The 14,266-nt window shown below is 44.8% G+C and overlaps 2 protein-coding genes across 2 annotated transcripts in view; one reads left to right on the plus strand and one right to left on the minus strand.

The window, feature by feature from the left end:
• The window catches only part of CDHR1 (cadherin related family member 1), a 32,124-nt gene extending 26,420 nt beyond the window's left edge, over positions 1-5,704 (plus strand). The window contains exons 16-17 of the mRNA XM_065746584.1: positions 193-447; positions 5,153-5,704. Of these exons, the coding sequence (XP_065602656.1) occupies positions 193-447; positions 5,153-5,704 (807 nt within the window). The remainder of the gene's footprint in view (positions 1-192; positions 448-5,152) is intronic.
• Positions 5,705-10,138: 4,434 nt separating this feature from the next.
• Positions 10,139-14,266, minus strand: LRIT2 (leucine rich repeat, Ig-like and transmembrane domains 2). Its single transcript, XM_065746958.1, has 3 exons — positions 14,154-14,266; positions 12,949-13,730; positions 10,139-10,956 (listed from the first exon to the last, which is right to left on the minus strand). The coding sequence occupies exons 1-3, from the start codon at positions 14,264-14,266 to the stop codon at positions 10,139-10,141; spliced, it is 1,713 nt and encodes a 570-aa protein (XP_065603030.1).

Raw genomic sequence — 14,266 nt, forward strand, 5'->3', positions numbered from 1 at the left:
TTTTTCACTAGAAAAAATAAAGCATAGCTGATATCAGGAAAGGGTAATTTGTTTCCAGAGCCAACCTTAAACAGACCAGTAATTTTACTGCATAGATATTACCAAAAGTGAATGCTTTGAAACTTCTGAAGTTCTGTCCTTGGGCAAAGACATAAGCGACGACATGTTTGTTGTCCACACTTTCCCTATCAGGCTATTGATCAAGATGCAGAAGAACCAAACAACATTGTGGATTATTCCATCATGCAAGCAGATCCAGCCAATGTGTTTGATATAGACCAAAGCACAGGGGAAATCAAGCTGAAGTCCTACATCCGTTCCCTGGACATCATACACAACATTACAAAGAACAAAGACTGCATATGGTCATTGGTGGTGCAGGCCAAAGATAGAGGCTCCCCATCCTTCAGTACCACAGCAGTTTTGAAGATTGATATCACGGAGGAGGTAAGAAAATATTTTAGAAAAATTCTTAGATGGGCAGATTCTTGACAGGTACCAAAGTGTAGCTATTGCTTGTTCCATTTCCAAGATAACTTCAAAATCATTTCAGGAATTGAAATCAACAGGAAAAATGTTGCCTGCCACTACTTCTCCTTTCTTGGTAGCTCTGTAGCACAGGACATTCTACAACCACAAATGTAGAAGGTATTTTGGTCAGGAAAATGTCAAAGTTACAAAGGTACGAGTATAATGGGATTGGGAGCTAGAACAGAATAGTTTCAGTTGGAAAGGACCACAAAGATCACTGAGTCTAACTGTCTGTCACAGTACTTTGAGACTGACCCAAAGTTAAAGCAGATCCTTGAGGGCATTATTGAAATACCTCCTAAACACACTCAGGCATATGGGGCATCAACAGTCTTCTAGGAAGCCTGTTTCAGTGTCTAACTACTCTCTTGGTAAGTAAGTTTTTCCTAATGTCCAATCTGAGCCTCCCCTGATGCAGCTTTGAGCCATTCACATGCATCCCACTGCTAGATAGCTGGGAGGAAAGAACACCTCCCTTTCCACTTCCCCTCCTCAGAAAGTTGTAGAGAGCTTTAGGTTCACCTCTCAGCTTCCCCTTCTTCAAGTTTAACAATCTAGTGTCGTCAGCTCTTGTTATGGGACATGCCTTCCAGCCTTTCAAAGATGAGTTTCTTGCAAAAATATTTTTCTCCTACACAAAGTGAGTGGAAAGTGGCTGGGGCCAGAGTGAGATATGTCAGAACAATTTTTAATCAAAATTAGTGCTGCAAGAGAAGTGAGGGAATTGTATAGAATTTATTTAAATATATAGAAATTTGAATATGAGTTTTATAATTGCAGTATTATTTGCAGACAAAAGAAGATGATTCTAAAAGATAACACACGCAGGTTGACTTTCTCATTAGTCCAATGTTACTGTCTATCCAAGAACAGGCAGTGATTTATGGTGAGCAGTATGTGATTCCTATTACTGCCTTGCCATGTCTTTAAGTAGGCACCAGCAGGGAGGAAATGGGCTTTTATGTAGATGAGAACCACACCATTAGCCACTGATCAGGCAGACGCTGGGTAAACATACAAGTTTTTTCCTACACACAGTGCCTTCTCTTTTTTCTTCGGTCAAAATGCAACCAGATAAATTTTTCTGTTTTCTCTGCCTCCTTTTTTCCACTGATATTCCTTAACAGGTGGATTTAGAGTCCTTATTTATACTATAGAATGTGCTGGAAGTTAAAAAAGTTTCAGCAGGCAGCACTTGTGCTCATCAACAAGGTAAACTAAGTACCAAGTGCACAGGAGGAGCTCCCCATCCCTGCTCTTGGCACCAACCCACCAAGTCTGCGGCACTGGGGCTCCTTGGGGGCGAAGGGGTGTCAAGGGGAGTGAGAGAGCCCCACGTTTCCTCTGCTGGGAGGAGATGATATGTACCTGAGTTGAGGTTTTCACTCTCTATCTACACTGGCTCATGATGGATATATCTGGAAGGATAAAAAAGAGTATCTAGTGCTTTGGGATGAAGAGTTTCTTGGATTTCTTTTTAAGGTGTGAAGCAACATAAGCATCTGATGTAAAGAAGGGGCCTCCTACAACAGCCCCTCTCTGCTTCCTTTCATCCCAGGAATACAAATCTGGCACAAAGTGAGGGAGACTCTGTCCCAGTAGTGTAAAGGAGAAGCAGAGAGGGCTCTGAAGACATGGACTCTTCTCAAACACAGCTACTACTTCTGCCCATGCTCTTCTTCCTCCCAAGTCCTAATGCGTAAGCTGAAATAGTAACAGCATTCTCTTTCTTCACTTGAGTTGTCTCTTCAGCAGGATCTGCAGTACTAATTTGATGTAACATCTGTCCTCTGCAAGCTTCTGTACGTTTCTCCACTGCTTCTTTCATTGCTTGTAGTAATTTGACAAAGCACTTACAAATTTCAACTTCCATATCAGCGATGTATGGTGGCAGTGTAGAAGGCTCCTGCTCACTCCCTATGCCCCAGAGATTTCATGGTTACTGCTAGCACTTGGTGAAGAAAGCAGGTACTTTCTATGCTCCAGCTGAAAAAAGGTTCTTTTAGTTAGCTGTTTGGTGGGCATTTATGTATTAATGATTTTGGATAAGGAAGATATTTTGAGTGCATTCTCTAAGGGGTTTCTTGCAGTGTTAATCACATCAAGCAATTAAACAGGCACATTTTCTGATTAACATTTACCATTGCAATTAATGCAAGGCTGTGCCCTTCAAGATAGGTGCCTTGTGGCTAAGTTCAACGATATTACACATCAAGAGGAGTTTTTGCTCTTGAAACAATACAGCAATAAAAAAATTCCAAAGGTCTTTTAATTTAACTGAGTTTCATATTATGGAAATTGGTATTGAATAGCATCTGTTAACCTATCCTTTCTCAACAGAATAAGAATCATATGCTGAAAAAGCTATGCTTTTTTCACCCTTACATCACACCAAAATATATTCCTGCTGCCCAAGATTTTCACTGGTAGCAGCTGATCCTGAAGGTTGGCCTGATGGGGGATCCCATTGCCTCTTTCTTGCAGTCCTGCAAGGATATGGGGGTATTTGTTTACAGCTATCTGGGGACTGAAGCTTAAGTCCACATTTAGACAGCATAATCTGTGATACCTTTGGACCTTAATAGATATGGCCACTGGTTTAGACTTCTAAACATAGCTAGTGAGTCTTAGTTTTAGAGGCCTCTAATTGAAAGTTTCAACAAAATATCGACTTTGAATTAATGTATTTCCTCCTCTCCCATACTCTGTGACAGTCCCTGACACAAGGGTAGGTCTAATCTGAGGGAAAACTCAAGGGATGTCGAAAAGGTGGGAGTGGAGTCCTCAGAACCAGGTGGCTGGTTTTGCATTCCCACTTGCTCAAGTTGACACAACCTGACTTGGGTTCTTAACAGCTTTGACTGCTTACGTAAGCTTCTAAATATATCCAATGAGCCGTAACAGCTCTCTTGGCTGAAAACTTAACCACATGCTTCTCCTGCTGGGTCCTGCTTCTGGATGTGCTGCCCACTCACTCTGCTCACAGCAACCCATGCAATATGACAGGCTTTTGAGATGCTGCCAGGCATGTACACATTGTGATGTCTGCACGCTGCAGACTTTTGTGGCAGAAGAGTGAAAAACAAAGGAAATAAGTCACAAGTTCAGTAACAAAAAGAGACATAGGCATCCTCTTTGGTTATTTCAGGTTTTGAACTGTAATTCACAATAATTCAAATTGTAAAAGAGCAGAATTCTGATCTCTCAAAACCGATATACAGCTAATTCCAGACTTCTGTCACAATTTAGTAGCTGTCCAGCCATTCTCACCTTTTCTCTGGGCCAGTTCTCATTATAGCCATCTGATGGAATTTATGTACACAATATCCATGTAATACAGAATGGCAAAGCTCTGACAGCCATGGGCTGCTCTGCTTTTGTTTTCTAGCTAGGATTTGTTGCTGATTAAATAATGGAAAACCTCTTTGCACAGCAAAACAATGAAAATTTCTCCCTACAGTTAATATAAGATGGTCCATGACTTTCGATAGCATTTATTTGCTCATTTCTTAAGGAATTGAAAATATTTAGTGTATGGCAACAGTGGTCTCAGAGGTAGTTTGTGAAAATACAGAAGTAAAGTGAAGACACTTAGCTTTCTTTATTTTCCATGTTCTATACATGTTTTACCATACTTCCATAGTTCTATTTATAAAAGGTGCTCACCTTTCAAATATAACTGTGCTTGGGTTGACCGTTTTTCTTATTTTTGACATTTCCAGATCAAGTCCAGGGTAAAAACCTATATTTTAGGCCTCAAGAAGCGTCCATGGACGATATTTGGAATTTGCATGAGTGGCGTCCTTTCCACCATTTCTGTAACAATGGTGATCTCCACCATCATGTACTGGAAAAGTGTGAAAAGATCCAAGCTGCACCCACAGGGCAAAATCCGCAAAATTATACGGGGACCTCCAAGACGCACATTGTGCTAAGCTGCAAAGTGAACTGGTCATTCATTTGTCCTTAATATGCCATATGTAGCTTATGTTTTTGCTCATTTCTTTTACTTCTAAAAACAAAGCTCTTTAGTACTACTCATGTCCCCTACCTCAAAGAGTTTTGTTATGTCTGTAAAAGAGTACTTGAAAACAGAATACAACACATATCTGCTGATTACTCATTTGCATACTAAAACTTTATAAAGCAAAGCTTTCTCATACTCTTTTTTATGCCATATTCCTTAATACTCCTGTAAAGTAAATCACTGTATCACCTGTGGCTGTTTTTGAAAGATCATTTTCTAATCATAAACCTGTATCTGGTTTAGCACTATTATTCCTAGGAAATTAATTCTGCAATGTAGTGCAACAATACTGCTGTAGTTCCCAGAGCCAATAGTTTTCTTGCTCAGTTCTTGCGAGTTAAGCAAATGCTGAGTGATACACATGAGCCCACCCTAATCTGGCGGTACTACTCCTGTACACACATTCGGTGGCCATCCTTCTCGCAGTACTGCAGGGCTTGCCCAGCCTCTAAATTGCCCTTTGACTCCATCTTTTCTTTAGAGACATCTTGCAATAGTAATCCCTGCTCAATACATATTTTGGACAAATGAAATTTCTAGGTCACTGTCTGTCCCACAGTGTAAGTCATGTGTTTTCTTTGTACTCTTTTACAGACTCTTCACAAAGGGCCTATGGCCGCCTTTTTGATGCAAACTAAAGATAATCCCATGAAAGCCTTAGGAGTGCTAGCTGGTGTCATGGGCATAATGGTGCTGATAACTATCATGATCTCTACTGCCATGTTCTGGCGCAATAAGCGGTCCAACAAAATCATGCCGGTAAGAAGGATCATAAAAAAGAGACAGACCCAGCAGTCCCGCACGGTGAGGATGGAGTGGCTGAAGTTCAAGAGGCCTAGTAACGCCGCAGAGAAGTTTGTCGTCGAGGATGATGCTAAAAGCCTGCAGAATGAGAACAGCAACAACAATGTCCAGGCAGCCCCTGTGCCCCCAGCTGCACCCTTGCCCCCACCGCCCCCAACCCTGGCCGCCAGTGGGAACCCCGCAGTGTGGCGGGTGCCAACTGTGTCCGGCTCCCTCACTCCCAAGTTCATCAACAAGCAGCTGAAGAAGAGAGGTCATAGCAGTGCCCACAACGCCCTGGTGTCGGAGCTCAAAATGAAGTTTGAGAAGAGGAACGCAGCTATGGGTGAGCCACACATCTAGGCCACGTCTACGTGCTCCTGGCAGCCCCAGAGACTGCAGACTGTGACTGCATGGGCACGTTACATGCCGTGGTCTTCCCCGTGTCTCTCAATATCCGTGAACTGAGAGCAGCTTCTCACTGTGATAGCCGTCCCTTAACTTCCAGAAGAATTACGTGCTGTGGAGTTGCCCCGCTTGTATAAAATGCCGTGGTCTGTGCCCAGTTAGGTCTGCAGTTCCTTCATCCCATGTCCCAGTGCTGGTTCTACCCTGCAGCTGTCTGACCAGGGTGCTCCATATGCCCTCGTATCAACCAGAGCCTCCCTAAGTGAGCAGGGCTTTGGGCTGCCCCTAGCCAGTGCTCGGGTTTTCAAAGTAGGAGCTCTGCAGATGCCACTTCTGATCTGGTCAGGCAGGTGGAAAACAAGCATCCAAAAACCCATCACTTCAAACCCCATAACCAGTTCAGAAGGTGTTGTTCTGGCTGCAGCACGAGGGGTAGTGTGCAGGTCTCCTTCTGCAGCAGCTCACAGAACACCAAGAACAAGTTGTGTGTGGGTGAGACCTGTCCTCAGGCATGATGTGCAGTGCAGATGCACAGCTGGTGGAATGATGTGCTGATGGCAATAGTACCTTTCACCCTGCAGGTAAGCATGCAGGCTTGGAAAAGTTATTCATTTTCCAGCAGCTTATGCTGGATTTTGCCAGAGCACATCGGCACGATGCTGTGCTTCCCTTCTGCCCTGAGCTTGCCAGCTAACCTGGGGACAGGAGGACAGCTGGAACAGGATGCAAGCACAGGAATTCAGTAGCAATGCTCACCTGATACTGCCTCCTTCTGACACCACATCCCCTAATGAGAGGCAAGCCAGCAAAAGGATGTGATTCAAGTAGTGGGGAAGATAAGGCAAAACCAAGATAAAAATGATAAGTGAAAAATAGAAACTAAGGGCTGGAAAGTTATGTATTTTGGTCAGGGATGTGTCTGGAAAGATTATTTGGCTCTGTACAATGCTAGCAGGGGGGTTCAGAAAACAGATTTCATTACCTCTACTGGCTTGCTCTAGGGACTGGTGAGTGCAAAAGGAGGTTTCCATAAATATTATTGCTTGTAATAGCAGCACATTGCCTGAATTATGCATCAGTTAACTGGAATACGGTTTTTTCCTGTTATGTGACAGTAAAAAAGGCACTGAAGGCAGAGCAGATTTTTACTGGATCTACCCTAGTTTCTAGGTCACACTTGTCTCTGAAGAGGTTTTTTTAAGCTGGGCCAAGGGAGAAGCCAGAGTGTGCTGGTCTCACCTGGGAGAAGCAACCTGTCTTAAGCCTTAGGTCTGCTGTCATAAATGGACACCATGAACTTCAAGATGGGGAGCAAACCCTAAATGACAGAAACCTGTGTTAATCCAAAGGGGCTGTGAGACTTCTCAAACAACTGCGTTGAGTCCTTTCAGCTGGACCAGCAGCCTGGCCCCTCAGGGGTTCCTCTTCCCTCACTCCATTAGCTGATCTATTCCTTCCGTTTGCACCAGGACTTCATCACCTGAGGAGCTAATGTGTTGAATGGGAAGTTACTCACTTAGAGGAAACAGTCCCATGTTTTTTAACTTCTATTCAGTCCAGTTCACCGTACCATTTACTTCCCCTCATTGGGCTGATCTAGGAGCAGTGGAGTTGTGATGCCCAGTGCTGTTCTGCCAGTGGGCCCAAGCTCACGTGGAGAGTGCAGGGGTCTGGGCTGCTTCTCTGCACCAGGCTCCGGCAGCACCAGGAGCACAACACAGTGGGCCTAGCTCCCAGATTGTGCTGGGGAGGCACAGTGGCTCAGGCCCCATGTAGATCAAGGGACTGAAAGCTGCAGAGCAGCAAGGAGCAACAGTCTGCCTGGTTTTGTGGGGGATCACAAAATAATATACATTCACTCATGAACGCACTTCTCTGAGGCAGTTCCCAGGTTTAGGACTGCACAAGGAGCTGTGTGAGGAGCCATGTGGCTGCAAATCTCTATCAGGAGTTCTCTAAGAACAGTTTAATCTGAGTGCAAAGCCTGAAGCCAGAAAAAGCCACAGACCTTCAGTGGAGCGATGAATGCTCAGCAGGGAGGAGTGGCATCGCAACAGCCCTTGCTGGTACCACACCACCTTTCCCACTGTGCCCTTCATCACTCTACCATTTTCTGTCCTTCCCTCAGGACCCACTGCTCACCCTTCCTCCTGGCATCAGGCCCTTGCATCATGCATTACATCTTCATCCTCTGGCCACAGCCAGTTGAGAGGGGCAATATAGCCTCATCACCACTGCTCAGCCCTGGTCCCACATCCACGGCTCCACACGTGCTCCTTTCTTTGGCTTGTGTCTCTTCCAGGCTCTGCTTCATATGCTTCATGGGGCATCAAAACCTTGTGATGTATCCCACTTTCCACTTTTTCCCAGTGTTGTGTTGAAGCCATTATTCAATGTTCATTCTCCATGAGGAAAGCCTATAAAGACCATTCAATTAAGTGAGATTTAATTAAGTGAGATTTAGCAGGAATTATAGGCTTATAGTCTTAGAGGTTATATTTAAGAGGGAATAAAGATATTTTATTACTATGTTGTGAGAATTTTCCAGTTACTCTGTATTTCAACTTCGGATAGTTTTTTTATAAATACAAAAAATATATATATAGAAAACTTCTCGTGGTGTGTTTCTTTGTGATTTGTAATGACAAAAGAACAGATATGAAGCAGAGAACACTGCACATTCTGAAAACCAGTTATGTTTATTACATTAACACTAAGACAAGACTACGAAGCCCTTTCAGGTATGACAGTAAAAGGCAGCATTGACAAAGCATGTCTGTGTTCAGAAGCCATGCAGGTGGGGGTGCAGGTAGGGCCCAAGTTTAGACAGCACAGAACTTTCACAGGAAAGCTTAGCTTTGGTCACCCAAGCACAACTAGAAGCCAAATCACTACATTCTAAAGCTCACCTTTTTTTTTTTTTTTTTTTTTTTTTTTAGCTCTGGCTATAGCCAAGGTCTCTATTCTGATTTGTTAAACTGTTTTGTGTGGGGTTTTTTTTGTTGTTTTTTTTTTTCCTTCTACAAATAATACATAGAATGAGGGGTATGGGTCTGTCTGCCACATGATTTGATTGGGCTGGAAATCCTAAAGACAAAACAATAAAGAAAGAAAGAAAGATGAGTTCTGTGTCCTCAAACCCTCCCCAAAAAAATGCAACTGCACTGCAAGTTTGGGCCAGTTGCTCCCACATGAATATTTGGGTGTTTTTTTGTTTGGTTGGTTTTTTTTTTGCAAGAAGGCAAGTATTGTCTGTGAAGCATCAGGAAAAGCTGGTGGTGCCTCCTTGTCTGGGGTGGGGGACTTGCTGCTGCCCATACTCACAACATTCACAGCAACCAAAGCCTCACAGCCAAGGCCGTGCCCACACAGTGTTGGCAGCCAATGTCCCCATCACCTTCCCACATTACCCCCACAGCCACTGCCACAAGACTTCCTGGGGAAGGTGAGAGAAGTGGTTGGGAGAATACAAAGGAAAACAGTGGTTGAGTAGTTGTCCACAAAAGCCAAGATGTTCATTCACCAGCTCTCATTCTTAGCATTAAGATATAAACTAATTAACAAAAAAATTGTGTAACAAAAGGTATTAGATGTGCAGCTTTTTGTTACACAAAAGCATGGCTACGCAGGAAAATAAACTGCACATCTAAGACACGTTTCAGACACAAGTAAATGTTCCTTCCCTCTGTATTACATACAGCATTCCCATCAGAAAACAAACAAAACACTGCACTGCCACCACATTATGTCGATTCTCAGAAGTAAGAAAATAAACAAAGGAAAATTAAAAACAAACAAAAAAGCACCCCCAAAACACAACCGCACCTTCTTATTTTTCCACTTAGCATCCAACAGGAGAAGTCCACACCTGGCGCAGGGCAGAGCTGAAACCAGCCTCCATGCCTATCACCCTTCTGGGTGGGAAAAATAAAGAAATAATAATAATAATACTTAAAAAAACCCCAAACATGTTTATGTGGAGATGAGCAGGCAGCTCTGGCCTGTCACTGCGCATGATTTTACTGAGCTGCTGGATCTGTGGTTTCATTAATGTTTGTTTCTTTGCATGCCAGATCGAAGCAGTCACACCAAGGCTTTAAAACTCTCCTTAAGGAATGACTGCAAAATATTTTTCCTATATTGTTTGTTAGGTTGATGGAGTGCATCTCAATGTGTGTGTGTGCCAATGGATGTTGCTCTGTGGCAGTGCTGGTCAGCCTGAGGTGCTATGGTGAGTGCTCCACAGTCCTGGGGCACTGAGTCCGCTGGAGATCCTGGCTGTACACCCCACCACACCCCACATCTGTGCCGTGTGGGGATTTTCACTGCTCCTTTTCAAGAAAGCCAGCAAGTTGGAGACCATTCACCAGGCATGGGGCGGGGGCTGTGCTAATAGAGGTCAGCACTGTTCCTGTGGGGCAGCCGGGCCTTACCGGGGCGCTCGGGCTCTTCGCGGGCTGGGGGCCGCCGGGCACCACGGCCACCATCAGGGCGGCAGAGTCCATCCTGGCTGCCACCGGGCAGGCTGTCCAGCGTGCTCTCCTTGCTGCCAGGACCCGGCAGCTTGTCCCCACGGCGGCGGCGGGGCCAGGCGGCAGGACAGCGGGCCAGGCAGCCAGGACGGGCCTCGGCAGTGCAGGCGTACATACCAGCGGGCACAGCCAGCACCATGGCGCAGACAATGACAACTATATGGATGAGCTTCTCACGTTGCTCCAGCTGGCTGACATCACTGCCTGTGACAAAGACAACGCACTGGCCCTTGCGGGGCGCTTGGTTGCGGACAGCCACGCAGACTTCATACTTGGTGGCGGGCAGCAGGTCAGTCACCGAATAGGTGTTGACACCAGGGCCAATATAGATGGCATCCTTCTGCGCAGTGTCATAGCGGCCCACTAGCAGCGTGTACCAGATCTCCCCCGGCTCTGCTACTGCTGCCGCTGCAAACCACTCCAGGGTGATGCCGTAGACAGTCTGCTTGGCTATGCGCACCTCCACGTGGGCACCTGGCTCGACAGGGGCAGCGGCAGCCCAGCCCGGCTGTGTGGCAAAGGCTGGCGGGATACCCACATGGAGCGTGATGGCCACCGAGGCATTGCCCAAGAAGTTGGTGGCGGTGCAGGTGTAGTTGCCTGCATCTGCCGGCCGCACAGCCGGGATCAGCAGGTCTGAGCGGACGGTCTCCTCACTGACAGGCTGGGTGGAAACTGCGGGACAGAAGGAAGACATGTCAGTGGCTTGGGTGGCCATATTGTAACCCTGAGACCATCTCAGCACAGGGTGAGGGTTAGAGGGCCAAGCAGTTCCTGCCCATCCTGGAGAAAAGGGTACAGGAGTGCGGCCTTTGCAGCCGAAAGAGCCAACTCTGTCCTGGGGCCATCGGTCACAGCACAGCTAACCGGACACAAGAACTGACTGGCCCACTGTACTCAGCACTGATGCAACCTCACCTCAAGTACTACCTGCAGCTTAGGGCTCTACAATACAAGAAAGATATAATACTGTTATGTTGTGTCCAAAGTAAGGCAACAAAGACACTCAAAGAACTGAAGGGCATGACTTCTGTGGAGCAGCTGAGGTCCCGTGGGTTGCTCAGTGTAAAGAGGAGGAGCCCTATGGGTGCCCCCACTGGCCTCACAAGGGAAACAGAGAGGCCAGCTCTCATCTCAGCACTTTGGTGACAACAAGATGCAAGGTAAGGTTCTCCATTGGGACTGGTCAAGCACTGAAGCAGTCTCTTGAGGCAGTGGTCAGAGCACCAAGTATGCTGGAACTCAGCAACTGCTGGGACAACACTCTAAGTTATGTGGTTGAACTCTTAGCTTGCCCTGTGTAGAGTCAGAAGATGATATTTGTGGGAGCCTTCCAGCTCAAAATATTCAGTTAACCTAACCTGAGAAGGACTTTTCACTGAGCAGATCCTAAGTGCCTGAGAACACTCAAACACTGGAGACAGGAAGGGCTAAGTCACCAATATGCTATTTGCCCTCCATGTCTCCAGGCTGTAAGAAAGCAGGGAAGGATCTCCAGTTTGGACATGTGCTGCATCCTCCACTAGACTGGAAACTGAAAAATTCCACTACCAGGTGGCTCTGGACCAAAAAAAAAAAAAAAAGAGGCACATGAGACCAATGAAGGGTTGAGCTGGACAAAAATGGCAATCTTAGTAACTCTGTGAAATAACCCACCATCTACACGAACATGGGCATGTGGGTAAGGAAAACCTGCAAAATTAATCCAGCAGGTGCTCCCAGAAATGCACAAGTGCTGCTAAAACAGAAGTAAATCAAACATCAGACCAAGATTAAGGGCTAATGCTGCCTTTCTTATGTAGCAGGATCACTAGGGCTACACATAACCTGCACAGTGGCTGTGTCTCTTTTTAGCTTGGAATGTATTAAAATAGCAACTTACCCTGTTGAAGGCTGACAGCAAAAATAGCTGTGAGAGAGGGCTTGTAGGAAGCTAAGAGGCAAGCTGGACAGAGAGGAAGGGAAAAGGCCTCACAGCATGAGGTCCTCAGCAAAACATAAATTAGTGGGGCTTATGCAGAACAACAGCATTCATTTTGGTTACAGAGTGCAAGTGGTTAGTGTCTAGTGATGTGGCTTCAAGGGTTTGTGGATTGCATGGATATTTCTTGAGAAAACATATGGGAACAACCTACAGGTGTATATGTGTTCACATGTGCTCCTTAACAAATATATAAATATATGATTATATACAGAATGATATATGTATACAGAATGTGTACATAGAGGCTATATATGAGAGCCATATCTAGTCATACACACCTATGTACTTATATAATTATATATTACGTAGTATAGATTACATATGTATCTAGATAACTGCATATTTAATATATATGCATGGCTGAGGTATTATTTATAGTTCTTATATCATTTGTCATGATGGAAGAACTACTAATAAAAATCCACACATCATAAAGTAACTGTGGAAAAATTAAGACCTGTTCCTTTTATCTTTGACCAATTTCCTACACAAAGTGCAATAATTAAGATCATGTGGATTCTTTTGCAACCACAATGACGATGATGAACCAAAGGGGCAGAGAACTGATATGGTGATTAGATGGCCTAAAGATCCGCATCGGCAGATGTAGCAAAACATAAATAAATACAAAAAAATATAATAATAATAAAGAAAAAAAAAGAAAACAGCTTTGCTTTGCTTACCATTAAATGCCCTTAGAAGTTTGAGTGCATAGGTCCACCAGATGGCTGGGGCAGGGCTAGCTTGCACAAAGCAGGTCAGGGTGATGTTCAGCCCCACTGGGACTGTCAGGTTGGTGTCAAGGGCTGAGGTTTGTGGCTTCATGCAGCTGTTGAGCTCCACTTCATGAAAAAACTTCCCTGACCTGAATTTTGGGCTTGAGCAAGTTAAATAGGAATTCATCAGAATAATAGGAGGGCCAACCGACTTGATAAACTGGACAAATCCCCTCAGGCGGCAGTCACAGATCCACGGGTTGTCATGGAGGGCCAGGACGACGTTGGAAATAGCTTCTCCCTGCCCTGCCGCCCTCTGGCTTCTCTGGTAGATAGGCCAGCTGTAGAAGACATCCCTGGATATGACAGTAAGCTGATTTGAGGATAGATCTAAATAGGTCAGGTTGGATAGATAGCGGAGCGCATGTTCTGGAAGGACATCCAGCCGGTTGTGCTTCAGATCCAGAATTTTCAGAGCTGGGGTGTCTTGAAATGCTGTCCATGGCACTGAACTTAATTTGTTCCCTTGCAAGCGCAGCTCCTTCAGGGCCGGCAGGTACTCCAGGCTCTTGATGTGCATCACCGTGATGTTGTTGAAATTGAGCCAGAGATACTCCAAGGCACTAATGTTCGCAAATGACCCACGAGGCAGTTCTGTTAGGTGAGAGTTTTCTATTCTAATTTTTCTAATGTCTTGAGGGATGCTTTCGGGAATCTTCCTCAGCAGTGCAGACATGCAGAGTAAACTCCTGAGGAGGAAACAAGAAAATTCTCTAAGTTACGTACTGCTTTCATGGCTAACAAATCAATTCCCTACATAGGTCTACAAGCACCCAAAGAATTATAGTGTTGCTTTCATGGCATGCAGAAGCAGCACATCCATCCTTAGGTTTGGTTTTGCACCCATTTTTCCCATAAGGAATACTATCAAAATGATTTTAAAAAGCATTAAAAAGATGCTACACATGCAACTACGCATCTCAAGGAAATAAAAGATATCTCATCATTATATCTTCAAGCTAGTAATGTGCAACATCAGTTTTTGCAAAGGCATACCATTAGGCCACTTGTTTTTGATCCTCATCACAACAGCAAATATATATCGGAATACATAAATAGGATTCTCTGAGCTGCTTCACTGATGCTACAGCTAAGGTAACCAGCTTTCTTACCTTCCAAAACTGTCTTGAGAACAAGAGCATCCTGTGACACAGGTTGAAAAAGAAGGATTTATCTTGTGGAAGGCCAGAAGAAGAAGAAAAATGTGATGAATAGTAGGGTCCAT

This window comes from Cyrtonyx montezumae, unplaced genomic scaffold (genome assembly GCF_038088225.1).
Source record: "Cyrtonyx montezumae isolate F1298 unplaced genomic scaffold, pur_monq_1.0 scaffold_4, whole genome shotgun sequence".
Taxonomy (NCBI): domain Eukaryota; kingdom Metazoa; phylum Chordata; class Aves; order Galliformes; family Odontophoridae; genus Cyrtonyx; species Cyrtonyx montezumae.